Genomic DNA, 25,341 nt, shown 5'->3' with positions numbered 1-25,341 from the left:
CTATGTTGAATAAGAGAGGTTAACACAGGTATCCCTGTCTTGTTTCTTATCTTCAGGGAAGCACATTTATTTTTGCCCATTGAGTATGGCATTGGCTGAGGATTTACATACATGGTCTCTGTTATGTTGAGGTATGATCCCTCTATTCCCTCTATGCTGAGAGTTTTTATTATAAATGGGTGCTGGATTTTATCGAATGCTTTTCTGCATCTTTGTATATGATCATGTGATTTTGATCCTTCATTTTGTTTATGTGACATATCACACTTATTGACTTGTAATATTGTACCAACCTTGCACCTCTGGAATAAATCCCTCTTGATCATGGTGTATGATCTTTTTAAAGTATTGTTGGGTCCAGTTTGTTAAAATTCTGTTTATATTTTTAGCATCTATGTTCATCAGGGATGTTGGCCTATAATTTTCTTTTTTTTTTTTTAAGTATATTTTATTGATTATATTGTTACAATAGTTCCAATTATTTTTCCCCTTTGCTCCCCTCCGCCCAGCACCCCCGCCTCCCCAACAATCCCCTCTCAAAGTCCATGCCCATGGGTCGTACATACAAGCTCTCCCGCCTCACCCTTTCATATATTCTTCTTCTTCTTTTTTAAAAATAATTAATTAATTAGTTAAATATTTTAACAATAAAAAATAACAATCCCTCCCTCTCAGACTTAAGACCCTTTACAATCTCATAAAGGACAATGGACGAAGGTCTCGAGCTCCTCTAGCTGCTTCAAGCTGGACAAGGTCGTCGTCCTACCTACCCGTGGGTCAAGAAATCCCTAATAAGAGTGGGGGTGTGGAGGGGAGGGTGGCCTTCCCACATGGGGAAGGATCGTGCAGACTCCAGGTTGGTTGGCTGTCTCTGGACAACAGCATGCTTGGTTTAATAGGCTGGCATCCTTGTATTCTGGGGGCAACAGGGTTAAAGGATATCATTCAATCTGTAACCACTAGATGACAAAAGACAGGTATTAATTTTTCAATGTCCCACATTAGGGAAAATAAGGGCTTCTTTGGAGGAAGGTATGCCAGGTACATCTCACCTGTCCAAAACCCTTTTGCCCATTATACTTAGTTTGGACTGAGGGAAATATTTTAGGTTTCCCCCCTCTCAGGCCTCTGGGCTCTTTCTGTCCAAGCCATTAGGATAGAAAAGAGAAACCAGTTTTAAAGTGAAGCCCACAGACCACCCCGTTCTTCACCAACCCAGCCACTTAGTTCAGCCAAACCATTGAGTCTCAGGAGGCAGCAATGCAGACAGCATTAAGTGAGGCCTATATGTACAGACAATCACTCAGGTAATGAGATCGTAGGCTTATGCCCTTTGAAAACAGAAAATACATGTTAATTTATGTAACATAACCCACATACATGTCTCTAAATCTGTAGGACTGTCTTATCGGAAGGAAAATCCTTGTCCTCCTAATATTCACTGAACTTGCATTTCCATTCTTTATATTTTCACTTTTTCCCCCCACTAAAAAATTTTTTGTTTGTTTTTCCATTACAGTTGTCTCACTTTTTTTCCCCCTCCTGCTTCCCTGTACCCTGCCCCCCCCCACATCCAGTCTCCACCCAGTTGTCCATGTCCATGGGTCATCCACACATGTTCTTTGACTAGACCCTTCCCCTTCTAACCCCTTCTCTCCCTCCCATCTCCCCCGCTGTCACCGTTAGTCTACTCCTTGTTCACATACCTCTGGTTCAATTTCGCTCATTTGTTTGTGTTGTTCATCAGTTTCCTGCAACAGGTGATAGCATAAGGTAATTTTCTTTTGTTGCCTGGCTCATTTCGCCAAGCACAATTCTCTCCAGTTCCAATCATGTTGTTGCAAATGGTAGAAGTTCCTTCTTTCTTTCAGTACTTATTCATTGTAATTTTCCCCCTTTGTACTCGTGTTCCTCTCTGTCTCTCTCTGTTTCTTCATCTTCTTAAAGCAGACCCTTTAGCATCTCTTGCAATGCTGGTTTGGTGGAGATGTATTCTTTTAGCCTTCTTTTGTCTTGGACACTCCTTATTTCACCTTCCATTTTGAATGAGAGCCTTGCTGGGTAGAGTATTCTTGGTTGTAGGCCTTTGTTTTTCATTGCTTGAAATATTTTTTGCCATTCCCTTCTGGCTTGTAGTGTTTCTGCTGAGTAATCTGATGATAGCCTTATTGGAGCTCCCTTGTATGTTATTAGTTGTTTCTCTCTTGCTGTTTTTAGGATTCTCTCTTTGTCTTTGAATGTTGGCATTTTAATTATGATGTGTCTTGGAGTGGGCCTCTTTGGGTTCATCTTCATTGGGACCCTCTGTGCGTCTTGGCTTGTGTGGCTCTTTCTCCCCTCAAGCCAGGGAAGTTTTCTGTCATTACTTTTTTAAACAGGTTTTCTATCTCTTGCTCCCCTTCTTCTCCCACTGGTATTCCTATGATACAGATATTGTTACGTTTCATGTTGTCCTGCAGCTCTCTTAAACCCTCTTTGTTCTTTCGCAGTCTTTTCTCATTTTGTTGCACTGTCTGAGAATTTTTTTCTACGTTGTTCTCCAGCTCACCGATCCCATCCTCTGCTTACTCTAGCCTGCTTTTTGTTTCTTTTACTGTGTTCTTCAGTTCAGAAATTGTTTCTCTGAGTTTGTTGAGTTCATTGAGCTTCCTTATAATTATTCTTCCTTATAACCATATTTGCTTGCCTCTGTTTCATCTAGCACTCTTTCTGGGGATTCCTCTTTTCTTTTCATTGTGGGGTTGTTTCTTTGTCTCTTCATTTTATGTGACTCTTCTTGTTTTTGTTTCTTAGATTTGTCTGCTTTGATTTCCCATGCTGTGGTGTGACCTTCTATAATAGGAGACCTGGGGGACTCAGTGGTGCAGTCTCTTTGAACTCCTGAGTTTGATGCTCTTGGGATGCCCTTTATGCCATTTGTTTAGGCTGTCTGGTTGTATTTCCATTTTGGTTGTTGTTGTATTGCTCTTTGGTGGAACTTTGCCTCTGGCTAGCTGATTGAGAGTCATTCTGCCTACCACATTTTGAATTCTTTTGTGGAGGTGCCTGAGCTCCAGCAGAGGGAGGATTGAGATGACTAGAGTCCTATGAGGAGAAACTGGGCTTTGTGGACAGAGCTGAAGAATCAGCCACTAGGGCCCCTGTGCTGAGCCCTCTACCACACTGCAGATACCCTAAAATTCTCTTTTCTTTTTGATGCTCTGCTTGGGCACTACTGCTATCTTGTCCTTCAGATTGCTGATTCAGTGCTATTTTTCATCTAATGTGCTATTAATTCCTTCTAATGTAGTCTTCATTTTAGATATTGTATTCTTCATTTCTGATTGGTTCTTTTTATGGTTTTATGTCCTTTTTAATGCTTATTATCCTTTTGTTTAAATTCTTTCTGGGATAATCCATTCTGCACATAAGGTTCTTGAACATCCTTAAAACCATTGTTTTATATTCTACATCTGGTATTTTGGTGGCTTCCATTTCATTTAATTCTTCTACTGGGGATTTCTCTTGTTTCATTTGAGTCATATTTCTTTGCCCCTTTGTTTTGTGTCTCTGTGTTAGGTAGATCTCTAAGACTCCCAAACTTGTAATGATAGCTTTATGATGAAGATATCTTGTGGACTCAGTGGCCCGATCTTCTAGATCACCTGAGCTCCATACTCCAGGAATGTTCCTTATGGGTTATGTGTACTTCTTCTTGTTGAGTTTTGAATGCTGTTGGCCCTTTCATGGGTGGAATTAACCCTTCAGTATGGTTTAGTATAACGGTAAAGCTCAATCACCATGTATGAGATGATGTGCAGGGGTTGCTCCCCCAAGGCATAGTTGTTCCCAGCAGAATCTGGTGCCTATTGAAATCTTTTGGGTGTGTTACTTGTGTAGCTAGTGGGGTCAAGCTCTGGTGTGGTCTAGAGTCCATCGCTGGTTGTGTTGTTTCTAGGTCCACTTGGGCATGGTTCAGGGAGGTCAGTGTCAGACATTGTGTGTAACTGGCCTTGGGCTACCTGTCTGGAGGTACCATGCTGTTCACTGTTTATGCCTGCATCTCCTGGTCTTTGGTGTGCATGTGCCAATTTGTGTATAATGGTTGGATTTCTCCAGCTTAGCACTGGGGCCAGTTCTGTAAAAGGACCTAAGCCTCCTGAGGTCTACCTCTACTTGTCAGCTTCTCCACCTCCCCCTGAAACCTTCAGAAGAAAGACTATAGATTAGTCCCAGGCTGGGTGTGATCCACAGAACCTTCCACAGATTGTGAACCCAGCAGGGCAGGGCAACATGGGTCAGGAGGACAGGAATAGCTGGTTCCCTACTTGGGAGTCACATGTTCAGGCACTCAATAAAGGGAAAGTAGCCCAAACCACTCAACCTCTGCCAGAGTCTCCAACTCTGGTTTCCCCACAATGGGCTATAGGTTCATGTTGGATGTAGCCAGCAGTTCTCTCAGCTGGGCAGAGCCACCAGACTCAGGAGGACAGATCAAAAGTCTCTCATTGGGGGTGATACCAGCCCAGCCCACAGAAGAGTGCTAAGCACTTAGTCCTGGTCCCAGACAATAGCCTCCAAGGGACGCACACTCTGACTGTCCCAGCTCTTAGCCACTCTTCCTTCCCCTTCAGGAACTGAGTCCAGTGGGACAGGGTATCCAGGACTTGGCAGGGCTGATCCAAACAGTCTCCTGTTGGGGGTGATACCTGAAAACCTGTAGGAGTAGGGTGGGCACTTCTTCCCCTTCCCAGGGTAGCATGGGCTGAGCTTGCAGGTGAGATAATAGTGGCCCCCACCCCTTGCCATGTAGCTGCACACTCTAGGATCCACCTGGTTCCTGGAGAAAAGCTTCCCTGGGAGACATGCTCTGAAAATCCCAGCTCTGTATGGCGCTCTGAATCCCTTGCTCAGCTGAACTCAGAACAACAGGATCAGTCAAGTGATTGAACAGGAGGGATATGGGCACTGGCTGTGTACTTGAGTTGGAGGAGACAGGCTCTCTTTCCAAAGCCACATAGTTTATTCACTGAGTGTTTGCCAAGAGCCTCCCCAGAAAGAGAGGGCCCAAAAAGTCAGTGCTAGGTGCAGCCTGCACCCACCTCTGCAGAACCCCAGTATGGCTGAGTGGCCTCACCAGCAGTTGGGGACCAGGCAGTGCTATAACAAGAGGAGTGCTTGTCCCTGGGAAGGTGGCATCTAGGTCTCCCAGGCGGACAGAATGCCCCTGCCCCCTGATTTTCACTACCAGATGCTATGTGGGCTCTTCTTGTCTCTGTTGCTCTGGGTTGAGAATCCCTGCATAGGGTTGAAACCCCACACTTCTGGTGGGAAGGAGTTTTGCAGCTGTGATATCCCTCTGGCTTCTCAGCCATTGCACCTGGGTGCAGGGGCTAGTACTTCTCATGTCTCCACCCTTCTTACCAGTCTTGGTGTGGCTTCTGTAAATCTTTGGTTATATTTCAGTTCAGCCAGCTTTCGGTTGGTTATTTGGATTGATTGCTCTGGGAGCAAATGAATGTAGCTTTCACCTACTCTGCTGCCATCTTTAAAGCCTCACTTTTTTTAAAGTTGTATTTTATACTTAAAGTGTCTTCCTTTGTTTTGGTTTTATGGTTTACCTTTATTTTAATCCCAACTATATGCTTGCATTGAAAATTAGAAGTGGAAGGCTCCTTTGCTTCTGTACCCTTTGCTCTCCTTGTTCTTTTATTTCCTAGGTGTAGAGAGAAGGTAGGGTGGTTGAACCTAGGTGAATTAAAGCCCCTTTCAACTATAATGGTCTATGATTCCATGTCCTCCTGATTTTTTATCCAGATGCTTATATTATGGGCTGGAATGGGGATTAGAAGAGCAGCCTTTTCCAGAATGCTCTGGAAATAAAGGTGGGGAAGCCTGTTCCCAAATTATAAAGGAAAGTGCTTAGCTAGAATTTTTAACTCCTGTCACTGCTGACCTCAATGGTTAAAGGTTTTGAAATGCAGTTTTTCTTTCAGCAGTAAAATTATGCCATTAGGATAGACAGATGACCAAGAATATTTGCTTTTTAGTTTGACATACTAAATGTTTTGTGTTTTCTTAACTCAAAAATTTTCTGTTTTCATAAGAGAACTTTTATAGCATTAAAGCCATTTCTGTAATTTTATATAGAATCTGGAAAAAACTTTTTTCCAACAAAAATTTATCGAGCATCAGCTGATATATCTGGCAGCCTGCTGGCCAACAAACTCCAGTTCCTAGTAGGGGATAGTAATTATTGCAGGTTATTATGCTTCTTAAATTTCTGGGAGTTTTAATTAAAAGATTTTTGGAATCTAATAAAAAACTAACGTTTATACATTTCACTACGGGTTATATCTTCATGAGCGCTACTGGTTTTAATTCCTATTTTGCCGATTTTGGTCATTGACCTATGGGGAATTAAGTGTTCTAACTCAAAGTTTTATTTGAATTTCTATTTTTAAATTAACTTATTTTTCTTTTTTTCTTTTTAAGTATATTTTATTGATTATGCTGTTACAGTTGTCCCAATTTTTCCCCTTTTGTCCCCCTCCACCCGGTACCACCATTCCCTCCAGAGTCCCCTACCTTAGTTCATGTCTGTGGGTAGTGCATGTAAATTCTTTGGCTTCTCCCATTCCTATACTGTTAACATTCCCATGTCTATTTTGTTTCTACCAATTATGCTTCTTAATCCCTGCATCATTTCCCCATTTCTCCCCCATCTCCCTCCCAGCTGATAACCCTCCAAAAGATCTCCATATCTATGATTTTGTTTGCTTAGTTTGTTTTAGTTTTAGTTTTTAGATTCTGTTGTTGATAGTTGTGAGTTTCTTGTCATTTTAATATTCATAGTTTTGATCTTCTTTTTCCTAAATAAGTTCCTTTATCATTTCATGTAATAATGACTTGGTGATAATGCACTCCTTTAGCTTTACCTTGTCTGGGAAGCACTATATCTGCCCTTCCGTTCTAAATGATAGCTTTGCTGGATAGAGTAATCTTGGTTGAACCTTGCTTTCCATCACTTTGCTTACTTCTCGCCAGCCCCTTCTTGCCTGCAAAGTTTCTTTTGAGAAATCAGCTGATAGTCTTATGGGAACTCCTTTGTAGATAACTCTCTGCTTTTCTCTTACTGCTTTTAAGATTCTCGTTTTCTCTTTAACTGTTGGCATTTTAATTATTATGTATCTTGGTGTGGTCCTTTTTGGGACCAACTTGTTTGGGACTCTCTGTGCTTCCTGGACTTGTATGTCTGTTTCCTTCACCAAATTAGGGAAGTTTTCTTTTATTGTTTTTTTCAACTAAGTTTTCAATTTCTTGCTCTTCCTCTTCTCCTTCTGGCACCCATATGATATGGATGTTGGTATGTTTTGAGTTGTCCCAGAGTTTCCTAATCCCCTCCTCATTTTTTTTCAATTCTTGTTTCTTCTTTCTGTTCCAGGTGAATATTTATTTTTTCCTTTTATTCCAAATAATTTACTTGAATCCCAGCTTACTTCCCTTCAGTTCTGGTTCCCTGTATATTTTCCTTTATTGCACTTTGTGTAACCTTCACTTCTTCCTTTATTTTGTGGTTGTACTCAATTATTTCTCTGAGTATCCTGATCACCAGTGTTTTGGACTCTGTATTGATAGGTTGGCTATCTCTGTTTGGTTTAGTTCTTTTTCTGGTGTTTTGTTCTGTTCTTTCATTTGGGCCATGTTTTTTAGCCTTCTCAATTTGGCAGCCTTCTTGTGTTTGTTTCTGTGTATTAGGTAGAGCTGCTTTTACACCCTGTCTTAGTAGTGTGACCTCTGTAGCAAAGGCACCTGTAAGTTGTGGGGCAGAGCCTTAGATAATAGCCCGGGTAGGCCACCAGCTTCACTGCTTGTGGTTCTATTTGTGGTGGCAGGGCATGGAGAGGGCACAATGCTGCTGCCTGGCTTCTGGCAATTTGCCCAGCACTCACTGTTTCTAGTCGCTTCACCCACTTCCTGTATGTGCTTGGCGCTCTTCTAGTTGCTTCCCTGGGGTTCGTGTACTTTCTAAGACCATGCAAGCACTTTAAGTGGTGAAAATCTGGTAGTTTCTTCTGCTGCCCTGTGCAGGCCCTTTAAGATATGAAAATCCAGCACTTTTTTCCACCACCCCAACCCCCACTGGTTTTTATGGCCAGAGGTAATGGGGATTTGTCTTTCCGGTGCTGGAACGCTGAGCTGTGCATTCTCGTCTGGGGCTGGGATTGCATGCTCCCAGGGTATCCCTTCCTATTTTCATCCACCACACATGAATGTGGGACTGTCTCTTCTGCTGCTGCAGCTGCTTGTCCAAGCCACACTACCTCTCTGCCCCATCTCCACAACTCCACCCCTTCTACCCATCTGGATGAATGTGGCTTCTTTACATTCTTGGTTGTCAGACTTCCATACAGCTCAATATTCTGATGGTTCTGGTTGTATTTGTTTTTGTGATCTGGTTGTAGGTGTAGGTGAAGCATATCTACCTACACCTCTATCTTGACCAGAAGCCTTAATTAACTTATTTTTCAATTACAGTTGATATACAATATTATATTAGTTTCAGGTGTACAAAAAGTGGTCACCCTAATAAGTTTAGTACCTGTATGCAAATGTCCTAATTTAGTCCAGCAGTTTCTTCCTTTATAAATTCATCTTATGATGTGGTCATATATGTTTTAGATAATACTAAGTAATAATTTTTAGTCTTGTTGACAGTGATAATGGCATTGTAGTTATGTTACAGTGGTGTTGTAGTTATGTAAAAATTTTCCACATTTTTAAGCAGTGCTTACGGAGGTATGTATGGGGAAAATGATAGGAGATACAGGATTTGCTTTAAAATAACTCAGCAACAACAATAATAAAGAGGTAATGTAGCACATGTGACAAAATTTTTATAGTTGTTGAATCTGGGATATGTGTGGGTTCAGTGTCATGTTCACTCTACTTTTGTATATATCTGAAAGTTTTTATGAGAAAATATGTGCACACACAAAAGATTGTTATGTAAATGTAGCATTTAAATTTGGGGAAAATAAAATTTTATCTCAAAGAACTTAATCTTAATTTTTGAACTGTCATAATATTGCAGGTGATGGTTGGATTCATAATGTCATAACAAATTGTTGGAAACAACTGACACATTTACCTAAAACAAGACCCAGGTAAGTCTAGAAGTTGACAAATAATAGTAAAATAGTTAAGAATTTTAAAGTAGTAAAATATAGCACTTAATTTATAGTGTTTGCCATTGAAACCATAAATCACCAGGAAAGATGTTTTTTCAAATAAGCTTGATGTTACCTAAATAATTTAATGATCATTTAAGTGGTATCTGATCGTTAGAAGTGATCTATTCAGTTTCTACTAATATTTGCATATTTTAAACTATTATTCTTTTATGTAAATGCATAATCTTGCCTCCTAAATAGGAAAAGGCTAAGAAATTGATAGTATCATATAATGTTACTATTTCTAATGAGTAGACATGAATGGAATTGGCTTTAATAGTGGCAAGATGTTTATAGAAGAGGATTAGGGCAATTTAATGGGTAAATTGCTTTCATGTTGATCAAGTAGATGGCAGATTATTATTATTTTATTAACTGTATATTGTATTTATGTGAATTAAAAAATACATATTAGTTATTTGTATTTATAGAGTAAATTTTTTACAAAAATTATAGACACAATATCCTATTATTAGGCTACAAAGAAAACCACATTAGTACTGTAAGTCTTATTTTTTCTAATTTGAGTTGTATAATAAAATATATTCATAGGAAATTCATATTCACGTTAAATTATATACTTAGTAATAGATTTAATTTTTTTATGCCATGTATTTTAGATTTTTTATTATAGTTATTTACTGTAATGTCAATCAACTTAATGACATGCATTTCAGTAATCTAATGTATGATAAGTAACTTACTTGAGAAGAAAAACCTGAAAATATTTTTATATATTATTGTGTATATCTATATTAATATTCATAATATATTTAGAGTTTATCATAGTTATATATATGATTCTTATGTTTTCATGTATAAAAATTCATTTGAATATATTATTTTAGTAGTTCTGGATCTTTTGTAATATATATTTTAATTTAAAGAGTTTTATATTAAGATATAGGAGCCCAGAGTTCTAGTCCTTGCTCAGCTACTACTTAGCATTTTGGCTTTGGGAAAGTCACTTATGAAACTGAGCATCATTTTCTTCATCTGCGAAATGAGGAACTTGGACTAGATAAACTCTTCATTCTCTTCCAGTTGTTTGTGTGAATGCATCAATTATAGACCAAAGTAGTAGTAAGAATGTTTAATTTTTACTTGCTATTTTATATTTAAATCCTTAATGATTTAAATCCTTAATGAGTAAGTGAAGCAGCGTAACTGAGCTATGTAAAGAGATTTTTTAAATTCAACTGATGTGTCATGTAAATATGCTTTATTAGAATGTTTAGGTGATAAGTTTAGAGCAGCTGTGAGAGGACATAAACTATCAGTCTGTAGAAAAAACATCAGGTTGCAAGCTAGATGTCACCAAAATCAAGGCAGGAAAGGCTTCCCAATGTTCTTCGATGACGAAGTCCAGGCCAGAGTTTCCATAAGGCAGATAAGACAGAGACAGATCTATCTTCAGGTATGAGGTGAGGAGGAGAACAGGTGGGATACAGTTTAGTGTAAGGAGAACATAAATGTGTGTATATATACTAATTTTCTATGAAATTGAGAATTTACTTAACATCTAAATGGATTTTGTGCAAACTTTTCCAAGCTATAATTTGAAATATAAGCTGCCCAGTTCTCCTCTTGTAATTCTACAGCAGGTATCTCAACCTCGGCACTATGACATTTTGGACCAAATTATTTATTGTGAGGGGCATCCAGTGCATTGGAGGATGTTTAATAACATCCTCTCCTTTACCCACTAGATGCCAGTAATACTTTCCCACCCCAACCTGGAGTTATGACAATCAAAAATATCTCCAGATATTGCCAGATGTCTCCTTGGGCACAAAATCGTCCCTGGTTGAGAACCACTGTTCTTCAGTGTTGCACTCTTTTCTATAGGTCTCACTTAGATAAAACAATGCTTGGTTGTAAAGCTGTCTATATATTCATATCTGATCATCTGTATAGGTGGCTGTCAGCAAAGAACTTTCTTAAATATTTGTAGAAGATGTCAATAAGGTGTTGGTCTGTAGAGTGTAAGGTGCTATTATATCCCATGAGCATTGCCAAGGTTACTTGACCTTCTCTCTAATGTTAAGCTCTTGCTTTGCATGTATGAGGACTCCATCATATTCTATCTCCTCTACCCAACCCCTCTTCCTGTTCCCATCACTAACCCCAAAACATAATCTGGGTGTTGCTGAAGATTTATATCAAATTATGGTCTAACATGCAAGTTGGAGAATTGGGCAGAGTATTTCCCAAAGTTTCTAATGACTCAATTCTATCCTGGGTTCCAAGTGCATTTGTCATTGAATGTGTCATGATTGAGGAAAAGATTTGATTTAGCAAATTGTGCATAATCCCACTTTTTGCACTTGTGGAAGTTAAGTAAAAAAGATTAATATACTAAATAAAAGTTCTGTGGTAATAAAAATAAGTGATAATATATAACTGTGTGAGGAATTTGTTGCGTCAGCAATGTGGTCTGTTAGGAGAAGTAATCAAAGTACTCTCAGAATCAAAGCAATGACTTTGTAAACCCTCAATTTATCTTTTAAAATTGAGGAATTATGTGTACTTTTTTTTCTGATGGTTTGAGCCCCCAGAAATATTGAACTTTTTTAAACCATAAAAGTATTCTTGATAAATAAAGTGAAACTGGAGATGGATATATACTATCAGACCATTTCCCAAAGAATGTTAGGTGAGCTACTTCTTTATGAAATATTTTTTTTACTTATTCACTGAATAAGTTATGCTGGCATTTTGCATTTACTTTTGTTAATCAAAAGTTTCTGGTCATCTACTGGGTACAGAATACCATAATAGGCATTTTTAAAGGGAAGCATAAAATTAGATTACCCAAGTTCCAAAGATGTGCTGTAAACAGTTAACACTGCTCTCCAGGAAAACCAAAACTAAAAAAAGGCCTAATTTGTAGCACTTGCTGATTTCCACCATGGCCAGCTTTAAGCTACCAACATGATGTGACTGAACATGGAGTTGGATGGAGAAGCACAATCTGCTTTAACTGCCCAATAACCTGGTTCCAGCACACTGCTGCGGCAGTATTTTACTGTAAGGGTCTTTTTGTGGGGAGCGAAAGACACAAATATCAAACAATTAAAGAAGTATATAGAGCAGTTTGTCTTCAAATGTAAGTTAGGTTATAAAATGAGCACATATATGATGAAAGGTGCTGGACAGAGAAGATAACGGCCAGTTTGGGGATTTTGAGCCTGGTTTTTTTGTTTTTTTGTTTTGTTTTTTTTAAGGCCCTGAGAGAACAGCTTCTCATTCTAAGACTAAAACAGGGTGAACAAAAGCCTATAGACAGATGTAAGCTTTACTCTTAGGGAAAGCAAATAAATGAAGTTGGCTGAAGTAGAGAGTTCATTTGGGGAGAACAAGAGTTAAGCTTTATGGGAAACAGTAATAGTTATTGGTCTTAAGTATATGATGAGAAAAATGACACAGGTGCTTCTTGATCAGGAAATGTCCCTGGTTAAAAACAATATTTGAAAAATATTATTTACCAGCTACATGTAGCTGAGAGAGATTACAGACAGAAAAATGAGAGGAACATGTGTGGTATTCTGTACCCAGAGTGGTAAGTAGTGTGACATTGTAAATAAAAAGAAAATGCCAAATTGAATTTGTCGGGTGATGGGGGAAGATAGAACAGGAAAGCATCAAAAATGATGAGGACAGTAACATTGCAGATAGTAATAAGAAAAATGGGAAAGATGTCTATTTCTCCTGATCAGTTCTTTTTAAAATTATATTATTTTGTGATAAATTATTTCAGTATCTATGAGATAGAGATTAGAAAAAGTTGGGGGATATAATGGGAAAGATTTATTTGGGTGTTATCTCCTTAACTGAAATGACATGATTTAATGAATTCTAAAATCTAATCTTGTCATGATTCTAGAGGGATCTTTAAAATCTATCCTCTTTGAGGATATGCCAAAGTTTGAAGTTCAATAATGCCTCTTTTGAAATAGGTTACATTTTAGAGTGTGCAATTGAAGATTGATTTATATGTGATATACAGTTTCTTCCTTGGTAGTATTTCACTTTGTTTATACTTTTCAATCATAGGTTATGGCACACAGCCTGTTTGGGAAAAGAAAATGAAATAATGGTATTTGGTGGGAGCAAAGATGACTTACTTTCCTTGGATACAGTAAGAAATTTTTTTTTATTTTTTTTAAATTTGTTTATTGTTTTTCTGTTACAGTTGTCCCACTAAGAAAATTTCTTACCTAAATATTTCCTCTGACTAATTGTGTTATTCAGCCTAAATGGTTATTCAGTAAGAATGTTAATATTCCCACATTGCAAAGTATGGAAGAGCATGAAATGTTACTCTTCAGAGTAGGTGGCTTTTGTGAAGCATTTCAGGATATCTTAGGTTTAAAAATCAAAATAGGTCTATTAACTTCATTTGTCAAGTTATTAAGAAGAGCTTTCAAAGGATAGCTTTTCCTTTTCTCTTTGAGCTTCCCCATAGAATGGATATTTATAATTTCATTGAATTAAAGTATTTTTAAGTAATATTTGATACATAAAAGAATATATATAATGTATATGTAAACTGCTTAGTGTAATATAAGTACTCATGAAATCTGCTACCTAACAAAAACTAGATCATCAATGCTAGCTTTTTTCCTCAAGATGAAAGTATTTTGAAATGCTTATAGTGCATTTTCTTTTTATTATACATCTTTTGTTACTGCTTCATGCCTCTTTTACATTTGCATTGAAAGCATTCCAGTTTTAAAATCTGATAAAAACTAAGGTCCAGGGAATAGAATTTGGAGGATATTGTTCTTTAACTCCTAGCACCTTGGGAAATTCAGAGCAGGGTGGCCACCCTCCCTTTCTGTACATGATGGAAGAAGAGTTCAGGACTGGTTGCTCTGGTTTGCACAGAACTCTTAGGCACAGCAGGACTGAGCCTTCAGAGAGGGGATAGGTACAACAATCCAGGACCAACCAAGGGGGCGCCAGCTCCCTTTCATCTCTTCAGGCATGGTTATCTCCAGAGTTGTTCCTACAGAGTGGTCTGGCAAACCCTGAAACAGGTGGCTTTTCTCTGGGGAACTGGTTTATTTCATAGATCTGAGACCTTGAATTTAAATGTTATATATACTGAAAATTTCAGAACTTTCTTTGGTTTAGAATGCAGTGCTTCAATAAAAGATGAAAACCACAACTTTGCATTTAATTAAAAACCAAATTTAGTGGTTTGTCTCCTTTTTCTGAGTACTAGAAGTCTTTGCTTTGGATGCAAATTTTATTATTAAAGCAGGAATTCTGATTCAAATCATGATCATAAATTATGAAATTCTAAAGACCTATTTGAAAGGATTAGAGACATTTTCTACTGACTTCCACATTAATCTTTAGATGAGAAAATCATATTCAGAAAATCTCCTGGGTTGGTGATTTTCAAATTAAGAATTCCCAGGAAATCCTGGGATCACCTGGAAAAGGGAGACAGGGTAAAGAGAATATTCAAAAAGAAGAGTAATTTGGAAGAAAAAGAGTTCTGCTTAAAAAACAAAAAACCTTGAAAACCACTACATTCTTGCTTTCAACTCACTGTTCTAAGAGAAAAACATGTTTCTGGTTTTTAACCGTTAGGTAAAAATTGGGTCACTGGAAAAATGGTAACCACGTTTCTAAAATTTGTGTGGACATAGACATGTGTATGTATGTGTCGGTTTGTGTGTACATGTGTATATGTTTGTCCATAGCTGAGGAGAGATTTACTTGCTGCTTTATATAATTTCTTTTCATTTATAAAATGAAAATATTAAATTATTAATGCATTGTTATTTTTATCAAAAATGTTGATAATTCCTTTTTATGTTGATTAGGGTCACTGTAATGATTTATTGATATTTCAAACTCAACCTTATTCACTACTCAGGTAAGTAAGTTCACTATTTTTAATATATATGCTATTGATATAATTTCTTTCTGCCTGATTTTTGGGAAGCTCTGTAATATTTTTCATGTAGTTTATGACTTAAGTTTAGAAAAATGTTTAAATCATCCTAAGACTGTTATTAAATTTATAATGATGAACCTTACACCAATGTTATTTTTAAAACAAAATATACAGTACCATCACACTTTTGCTCTGCTTATAAAATTGTATTTAGTTATTGTGAGAATATTAAACATACTGTATTTCCTTGATTCTAACTTTTTTCCTATTTTAAATTTTCTGGAATCAGAGTGTAAATGCATATACATGCATTTAATTTAGTACAGTTTCCTTTTTTATAACCCCAAAGCTGTTATTAAATTGGTGGTGTGACTTATAGAGTCTTAGCTCATATACTCCTGCTTTGGAAAGAGTGTTAGGCATAAGACCTGGGTTCTAGGAATCCAGGCCTGGTTTTAGCAAAGCCCCCACAGTAACTGCTAGTGTCAGGGACTACCGCTGTCCTTCAAAGATATCTTAGTCTGCTGGCAAGAATTTAATAACGTCTCTGTTTTAGTAAGTCTCTCTGCTCTGAGAGCCAACTCCCCCAAAGCCATCATCAGAGTCCCTTCAACTCCCTTCCCCCTTATCCCCTTTAAAAACTCTGCCTTTCTTTTGTTCACTGCTGACACCTTCCTGCCTTCCTGGTCTCAGCCTGCTCATGCAGCTGGCCAGATAAATCTTTTAGACTCATGCATGGCCTGTTCTCCTGTCGTTTCTCCTCTCACTCTTGCCAGACCTAACAAAGAGTATATACAAAGTTTAGTGGGAAGATTGTGGAAGAAGTTCCTGTTTCTTCTGGCGAAAGCTGAAGGAAGGGTTTGAGTGAAGTAGAAGTTGCCCAGTGAAGAAGTGTGGGTATTTTATGCAGTAGGAATAACATGGGTGAAGGCACCAGAGAGAGACAGAGAGACAGAGAAATGTGACAGTGTATGTCAAGGAGTATGCTATAACTTCCAGATGTTCTACAGCTTGAACCACTTGAAAACCAATGGACTAGCTCAAACTGGGCCTTCCTAAAGTCTTTCCTAACTGCTGTTAGCGCAGTGTTTCCTACGCTTCTTGCACATTAGAATCTCATGTGGAACTTCAAAACATACTGATGCCCGTGTTCTATCCCCACAGATTGTGGTTTAATGATTCAGGGTGTAGTGTGGACTTTGGAATTTTTGAAAGCTCCCAAAATAATTCTAATGTGCAGGCAAAGTTTCAAAATTGCTGCTCTAATGATTGATACCGTAGTGTTTTGTTACTTAACTTTTCCTATAAACAGCATAACTGCTTTCCCTAAGTAGAATGCAAGTTCCTGATATCCAAAATATAATATTCAAGTACCCACCATGGGAAGGCATGTTGTTATGAAATTAAAAATCATGACCTGTCCCTTAAATTGCTAATAATATAATTTTAGTGAACAGGTAATTGAATTGCTCCTTAACTGAAGCAAGAATACTTTTAAAATAGTGGGGAAAGAAGGAAGTATAGATATAAAGACAGGCATTCAAACAACTATAGTAGAAAATTTAAAATTGCTTTAAGAGGCACCTATAGACAGTTCATGAGAATACTAGAGAAGGAGGCCCTCTGTCCACATAGTTAAGAATGTGAAGGCTAGGGAAGTCTTTGCAGAAGAAGAGTTTGAGACGAGAATTTGCTATGAACAAGCAATGCAGAGGTGTTAGTACTATATATATGTGATGTGCCCTGGAAGCTGAGTTCTTGAGTATACCTGGGATGTAAGTATGGGGAGGGGGTTGTAAGAAATGAGGTTGGACAAGAAATCAGAAGCCATATGTCACCTAGTGCTTTGGCTCTCATGCAGAGGAGTTTACATGATCTTGTGGGAGAAAAGCATTGAAAAATTGGGAGTAGAGGAATGAGATGATCATATCACAAGTTAGAAAATTCCTCTGGCAACTGTGGGGATGAGAGACTGGAAGGATATGTGACTGATTTAGGAAAGTTAGTAGAGACTGTTGCACTGGTCAGGCACAAAGTGAGGGTCTGGTCTAGAAAATGACACTGGATCTGGAGAAGGGAGAGTGGTGAGGATATTTAGAAGAAAAACATGGGTGTGGCAGTTGAATGGATGCCAAGGAGAAGAGGAGGGAAGGATTAGTGATAGAATAGGGAGAAGGCAGTGGAGTTCAAGGTGGGATCTGGTAGAAATGATAATTTGGTTTCGTACATATTAAGTTTGAAGTCCTTAGGGGACCTCTAAGTGGAACTATCCATTAATATATGGAGAGGGGTCTGGGCTAGACATAATGATTTAAGAATTGTTGTAATATAAATGGTTATGAGTTAGCTTTGCCCAGGAAGAGTTTCCATGACCAGGATGAAGCCAACAACTGAGTATTAAGAACTTATAACGTTTGAGGAGCAGGTAGAGGAAAAGCAGGCACAGAGAGTGACCAGAAACATCAAAGGTGAACAAGGAGATAATAGGAACACAAAACCTGCAGGAGAGAACTCAAGGAGCGACTACTTACTGTAAAGAGGTCACAGAATATCTAGATTGAAAAGTGCCTATGAGGTTTTGGCCTGGTAGCTCAGTCCCAATACACCAAGAGTGTTGTCCTGATAATCCAAGGTTGCGGGTTCAATCCCCAGTCAGGGCACTTACAAAAATAAACCAGTGAATGTATAGATAAGTGGAACAACAGATCTCAATCTCTCTCTCTCTCTCTCTCTCTCTCTCTCTCTCTCTCTCTCTCTCTCTCTCTCTCCCCTCTCCCTCTCTTTTGTAAATCAATGGAAGGAAGGAAGGAAGGAATTTAAAAACTTACCTTGGAGTTTGGTTGTACTAAGAAGTTGTTGGTAAGGTGAAGGTAGAAGCCAGGATAACTTCCAGGGATGAGCACCAAGATGAAGGAAAGAATGTGCATATTTGTTCACATGCTGAGGGGAAGAAACCAATGGGAATAAGTTGTTGGAAACACAAGAAGTGAAGGCAAATTAGCAGAACATGGTCTCAAGGAGGTGGATTTTAGTGAACAGGTAATTGAATAGCCCCATGACTGGAGCAAGAATACTTTTAAAATAGTGGGAAAGAAGGAAGTATAGGTATAAAGACAGATGAATTTGTTGGTTAGGGGCAGAGCTGTGAGGTAGTTTGGGCTGAGAGTGAGGCTGTCTGATAAGAAAAAAAGAAAGGTGAGGAAATGAACTTAAGAAGAGTGGTGAAATTTGAAGTAGCTGCTGAGGTGACTGAGAAGATGCTGCCTTGGGGTCGATGACAGAGCAGTGCTGAGCACTTAGAGGGCACAGCTTGGATAGACTAGAATCAGATGCAGTGAGCTGTGTCAATGGGAACACAGTCTTTTCCAGCAGTACTGAGCAACCAGGGTGCAGGTGCAAAAAGGAGAGAGTTGGCTGAATTTACCCGTGGTTGGAATTTAGCCAGGATGGTGTAACAAGAGGGACAGTGGAGAGGGGAATTTTAATTGTTGGCAAGATAATGAAGTACATATAGCCTAGGCTGGATAGGCAAGAAAGTTAAAACTGGAGGAGTCTTATTATTTGGTGAACCAGGAAGAGTCAAAAGATAAGGGAGTGTAAAAAATAAACGATGTATGAGAAACCTGAAACCAACATCATACTCAATGAACAAAAACCGAAAGCATTCCCCCTAAAATCAGGAACAAGACAAGGATGTCCACTCTCTCCACTCCTATTCAACATAGTGTTGGAAGTCCTAGCCACAGCAATCAGACAAGAAAAAGAAATAAAAGGCATTCAAATTGGGAAAAGAGAAGTAAAACTATCATTATATGCAGATGACATGACAGTATACATAGAAAACCCTATAAACTCCACTAAAAGACTACTTGATATAATAAGTGAATTTGACAAAATAGCAGGGTATAAAATAAATATACAGAAATCTGAGGCATTTCTGTACACCAACAATAAAATATCAGAGACAGAAACAAAAAAGAAAATACCATTTACTATAGCAACAAGAAAAATAAAGTACCTAGGAGTAAACTTAACCAAAGAGATAAAAGACCTGTACTCTGAAAATTACATAACATTGAAGAAAGAAATTAAGGAAGATACAAATAAATGGAAGCAAATACCATGTTCTTGGATGGGAAAAATCAACATCATCAAAACGGCCATACTACCCAAAGCAATTTACAGATTCAATGCAATCCCTATTAAAATACCAATGACATATTTCACAGACCTAGAAAAAAATACTCCAAAAATCCATATGGAACCAAAAAAGACCCTGAATAGCCAAAGCAATCTTGAGACAGAAGAACACAGCAGGAGGAATCACAATACCAGACATCAAACAATACTACAAAGCCACTGTGATCAAAACAGTCTGGTACTGGCATAAGAACAGACATATAAATCAATGGAATAGAATAGAGAGTCCAGAAATAAATCCAGGACTATACGGTCAACTAATATTTGATAAAGGGGGAAGGAACATAAAATGGAGTGAGAAGAGCCTCTTCAACAAATGGTGCTGGGAGAACTGGACAGGGACTTGCAAAAAAATGAAACTAGACCACCAACTTACACCACACACGACAATAAACTCAAGATGGATCAGAGACTTAAATGTAAGCTGTGACACCATAAAAGTCCTAGAGGAAAACATAGGCAGGAAAATTTCAGATCTCCCACGTAGCAACATTTTCACGGATACATCTCCTAAAGCAAGAGAAATAAAGGAAAGAATAAACAAATGGGACTACATCAAACTAAAGAGTTTCTGCTCAGCAAAAGAAAACATCAGAAAGATGAAAAGGAAACCAACCATATGGGAAAATATATTTGCCAATGATAGCTCAGACAGGGGACTGATCTCCAAAACATATAAAGAGCTTATACGACTCAACATCAAGAAAACAGACAACCCAATTAAAAAATGGGCAAAGAAACTGAACAAACATGTCCAGACACATGAAAAAATGCTCAACATCACTAGCCATCAGAGAGATGCAAATAAAAACCACAATGAGATAGCACCTCACACCAGTCAGAATGGCCATCATCAACAAATCAACAAACAACAAGTGCTGGCGAGGATGTGGAGAAACGGGAACCCTACTGCACTGTTGGTGGGAATGCAGACTGGTGCAGCCGCTATGGAAAACAGTATGGAATTACCTCAAAAAACTAAAAATGGAACTGCCTTTTGAATCAGCAATTCCACTGCTAGGATTATACCCGAAAAATCCTAAAACCCTAATTCAAAAGAACTTATGCACCCCTATGTTCATTGCAGCACTGTTTACAATAGCTAAGTGCTGGAAACAGCTTAAGTGCCCATCTGTAGATGAGTGGATCAAAAAACTGTGGTACATTTACACAGTGGAATACTATGCAGCAGAAAGAAAGAAGGAACTTTTACCATTTGTGACAACATGGATGGAACTAGAGAGAATTATGCTTAGTGAAATAAGCCAGGCAAAGAAAGCAAAATACCATATGATATCACCTAATACAGGAAACTAAAGAGCAACACAAACAAATGAACTAAATAGAAACAAGGAGCAGAATAGCAGTCAATAGGGGGTCAGGGGGAGGGAGAGAAGGGGGATAAGTAAGGGAAGGGTTTAGTCAAAGAACGTGTATAAACGACTCATGGACATGGACAACGGGGAGGGATGTGATTGTGGGAGAAGGGGTGGGCTGGGTTGGGGGGAGCAGTGGGGGAACAATGGGACAACTGTAATTGAAAAAACAAACAAACAAAAAAAAGTATGTAAAACGCACTAGCGTACCTAAAAAAAAAAAAAGTAAACGATGCAAGGATTATGGTCCAAGAGGAGAATATGGAAGTTTAAGATTTCAGAGGTCGAACTGTCCTGAGTGAGGTCATAAAGAATAAAAAGATTTTCCACGCAGATGCTAAAATCGGTCAAGAGACAAGATTGTGGTGAGCCAAGATCGAAGTCCTCAACATGGTGGGGGCAGGGAGTGGCATTGAACAGGAGGTGAGTGGGTGGCAACACCTAATGGTGAAATAATAGCAGGCTGGAAACAATATTAACATTAACTCCTGGACTATGAAAGCAGAGATGAGGGAAAATTTGTACTCTTTTCTCAAGAGGGCTACACACAAAGCAATTTTCTTATATTTCAATTAAAGCTAGAACAGAAACTCAGAGGAAGCAGGGGTATTTGTAGATATAACTGGTGTTCCAAAAAGCATGAAGGAGAGATTTGGAAGGGAATATCATTAGTACACATAGACCAGGGAAAGGTCCCAGAACTGAAAATCTTCTCTGTGAGCAGAGGACAGGGAAAGATCGAAGAAAGAGGTTAGTCACTTCAGTTTGGTACTTAATGGAATTTATTGAGAGAAACTTAAATTGGAGGCACATCTTAGGTGGCTGTAAAATAAAACGGATCCCCATACCACTTGGCAGGCACCAAAGAATTATATGGGGTAAAGGGCAGACAGTCGCAGGTACTCAGATGCGGATGCTACCACTTATGGTGAATTGCTGTACACATTTGTCCAGCTCAAGGCAATGGCCTGTTCCAGAAACCAGTAGTGCAAAGCAGGGGAAGGGTCCTGGTCTATGACATAGCAAACATCAATTAAGATCAGTCTCCAAGGGGGGGGCGGGCAGAAGGGTTGCGAGAAACACGCTCCCCATTCTCACTGGTCAGGCAGTGGTCACGTCCTGGAACAGTTTTTCCTCCCCAAAGATAAACAATGGTGAGGAAAGTGAACCAGCGTAGAAATAAGAGAAAGCAAAAGGACACAATGGATGGGCCTGTATTTGAGGCTGGGACTAAGAATGACCATCAGTCAGGCTTCTTGGTAACACCCTCTGTACATAGTACAGTGCTTCTGTGAGTAGGCACAGGCCCTTTGGATGCTAAGCATATCAAAAGTCAAATACATCAGGAGTTTATTAGTATTGACTGTGTGAATCATGTTCACAAATCGTTGTCTACAGTGTAGCAAGTGTGATCACTTTATCTTAAATTCGAAGTCAGAAGGCATTTAGCACTCACTGGAGGGAAACAAAGATGAATAGGACATGGTCCCTTTGTAATAAATCTTATTTCTCTTCTCTGGGGCTTTGTAGGTGTGGTTCCTCTATCTGGAACACCTTAGTTTAACTTGTAGAGACTCTCATAGTCTCAGCATGGACCTGCCATCTGGAATCTTTTCCTGGCTTATGAAGGTTGTCTTGGTTATTCTTCCTGTCTGATTTCCACAGGCCCTACACCTGTCATGAGAATTTCATTTTATCCTAGTCACATTTATTGTTAATTGTTTATATTTTTCACTAAATTGTCATCTTAAAGGTTGAAATAGAGTTCTTCTCAGTGTTGGGTGTCTTACTCCTAAGCCAATACCTAATATGTAGTGCATGCTAATACATATTTGTTGAATCACTGAGTGGAAGGTAATGAAAGAGTCCATCTCCTTGTCTAACTCTTCCCTTCCTCCTTGGTGGAAGGGGCACAGGAGCTATGGTGTCTCCATAAATGTACACCAGATGCAAGACTCATTTCATCTTCTTGTACTCCTTCTGTATTGATGTGGAACATTTTCAGTCTTCTTATTGAACATTTTCAGAGTAGAGATCAAAGACTTCATGAAAGTGTGGAAGAAGTATAAATCATCATAAAATCCTAGAGTGTAAATCCTTGTAAAAATGACAAACCACAGCAGCATCCAATAAATCTATTATTTTTAAAACTTTTTTTTTTTTTTAGGAGTGGAAGGGAGGGAGAATGAGAGGGAGAGAAACATCAATGTGTGAGAGAAACATCAATTGGTTGCCTCTCGCACATCCCCAGCGGGGGAATTGGACTGCAACCCAGGCATGTGCCCTGACCGGAAATCAAACTGGTGGCCTTTTAGTTTACTGGATAACACCCAACCCACTGAGCCACACCAGTCAGGGCTATTTCTACAACTTTTATAAAATATTTACCTTTTTGAATTAAAGTTTATCAGATGAAAGATGCTTTTTTGATGTTCTTAAGTTCCTTTTGGTTTTAAAGTACAAAACCCTCTTACAGGTAACTTAATATAAAAAGAAAATTATATTTGGAAGGACACTGCCTGCTAGTGGAATCGAAGGGAAAAGATGAACACCAGGCCCCAGACTCAGAGAGCCTCCCATGGTCTCTTGGCTCTTTCTGTACTACTGCTCCATTCTTCTCTTAAGACCTGCTATCTCTGGGTCAGCTTAGGTCAAGTGTGCAACCCAGTGCAGACACTGAGAGAGGGGTCTGGAGAGAAACAGGTCTCGTCATGTAAAAAATGGATGTCAGATGCTTCATCTTGGTGTAATGGAAACAAGATGGAAGAGTAAATGGGTATTGGACTGCAAGGCTAGGTGAGAAAGGGTCTGCTACAGACTAATCTGCTTTGAAATTAAGTCTGAAACTTTTCTACTTAAAGAAATTTATAAATGCTAAGTTGTAATTTCTGTTTCTATTGGATTTTGGTCAGATACAGTTTCTGTGTTATAGAAGTACACAATTATTGTGGTGCTCTGGAAAGAACATAGATCCTACCATGTTCCAAACTATACAAAGAAAATACATTATTATGTAAAAACTTTATAAAGATTTTTATTTTTAAGGAACTTACCTATATATACTTTATATTATTACTTAAAAAGAAATCATTCTACTATGTTTTGTTTACAGGTCATGCCTTGACTGCATTGGTAAAAATGCTATAATTTTAGAAAGTCAAATATCTTTATTACCTCCTAAACTTCTGCAACAAGTACTCAAAAAAATCACATTTTGGACTGCAGCTAAGCACCGAGATGAACAAAGAGCCCAAAAAGAAGAAACAGAAAATAAGTATCAGTGGATCAGTAGGAATTAAGTTGTTATATACTCTCTACATTTAGTATGTTTAAACACTTAAATCAGACTCTATATTTACACCCCAAATTGGAGTCTTTCTTTAGAAGATAAAATTTGAAGCAAAAATTTTATGTTAAATTGATTAGATGGCGTGGGATATATGGGAATGAGGTGTTAATGGCAGGTTAATTTATATTTCTAAAATAATTTTCTTATAAGCTGCAGAAAAAAATACTTTCTGAAAGTAAGTACAACTGTAGGAGATTTTAACTCACTGTGTACTCATTACTGAAAATATTATACAAATTTGAGGAGAATAAGAAATTACCCAAGGAGGTTAGAAATCATAATGATATATAAATTGATAATAATGAGATAAAAACACTACGTATCAACTTTTAGAAAGAACAGATTTTCTCAAGTCACTTTAAAATAACCTAAATCTTCTCATTAAATATCTTAGTTATTTAAATAATATCTCTTTAAGTAACTAATATGCTGGTCAAAATTATAAAATAGGCAAACACTAGGGTGGTATTAAACATTAAATACCTACCCTTTTTGCACTCATCTGGTAAACTTCTTAAGCATCATTGCAATTCCCCCTTTTTCTTTTCGTAAGTTTTCCTCAATCTTTATTTGAGTAGGGGAATAAATGTATTAAATTGCTTTCCATTACCCCTAAGTTAGTAGTTTGTCCAATTATATATATAAAGACCATGTTTTAAAGTGTCTCAAAAATGGAGGTTTATTCAGCATACAAGCTTTGAAATATTGAGAAGCAGTATACTTATTAACTTTTGAGACACATTAAAATACATTTTGCCTTGGAAGAGTGCTTCTAAAGTAATTTTCATAAGTAATGAAATGGAATGGTAATATAGTACTTTGCCTTTATTGAAACCTCTCAATTTGACCCACCCCATTCTACAAAGTTGATACTTAAGGACACTGAAAATATGTTACTTTCCCATTTATTTTCAGTATTAACTGCCTATACAGAAACAAAACACTGTATCTTTATGTTCCTTAAAAGAGTACTTTTGCCATAATTAAGAAATTGTACATATTATCAATCATATCCTGCGCCATTGAATAACACTGTATTGCTAAAAGATTTAGTATATAAAGTTACTCTCTACAATACCACCGTGCAAATTATCTCTGAAATTCAAAATGTGAGAGCAAATATGAAATATGTGTAATTTATAATGAAAATTATAGTAGTTTATAGTATCTCATTACTTTTTAGAGATATATTTTATATATATATGTATTTTGGATGTGTAAAGCTTCTATTTATGTATTGAAATATTTTGTTTACATTTTATTTATTATACAAAGTATGTAGATTTACTA

General features: G+C 37.9%; 1 protein-coding gene across 1 annotated transcript in view; it reads left to right on the top strand.

The window, feature by feature from the left end:
* The window catches only part of KLHDC1 (kelch domain containing 1), a 79,243-nt gene extending 54,180 nt beyond the window's left edge, over nucleotides 1-25,063 (top strand). The window contains exons 10-13 of the mRNA XM_090271820.1: nucleotides 9,074-9,146; nucleotides 13,269-13,353; nucleotides 15,053-15,105; nucleotides 23,815-25,063. Coding sequence (XP_090127946.1) covers nucleotides 9,074-9,146; nucleotides 13,269-13,353; nucleotides 15,053-15,105; nucleotides 23,815-24,001 — 398 coding nt within the window. The 3' untranslated portion in view covers nucleotides 24,002-25,063. The remainder of the gene's footprint in view (nucleotides 1-9,073; nucleotides 9,147-13,268; nucleotides 13,354-15,052; nucleotides 15,106-23,814) is intronic.
* Nucleotides 25,064-25,341: the final 278 nt, after the last annotated feature.

The sequence above is a fragment of the Furipterus horrens genome, unplaced genomic scaffold (genome assembly GCF_987537825.1).
Source record: "Furipterus horrens unplaced genomic scaffold, mFurHor1.1.pri manual_scaffold_3, whole genome shotgun sequence".
NCBI classification, from domain to species: domain Eukaryota; kingdom Metazoa; phylum Chordata; class Mammalia; order Chiroptera; family Furipteridae; genus Furipterus; species Furipterus horrens.
Note: the sequence above shows the minus strand (reverse complement) of the source record. Positions and strands in the feature narration are given on the sequence as shown.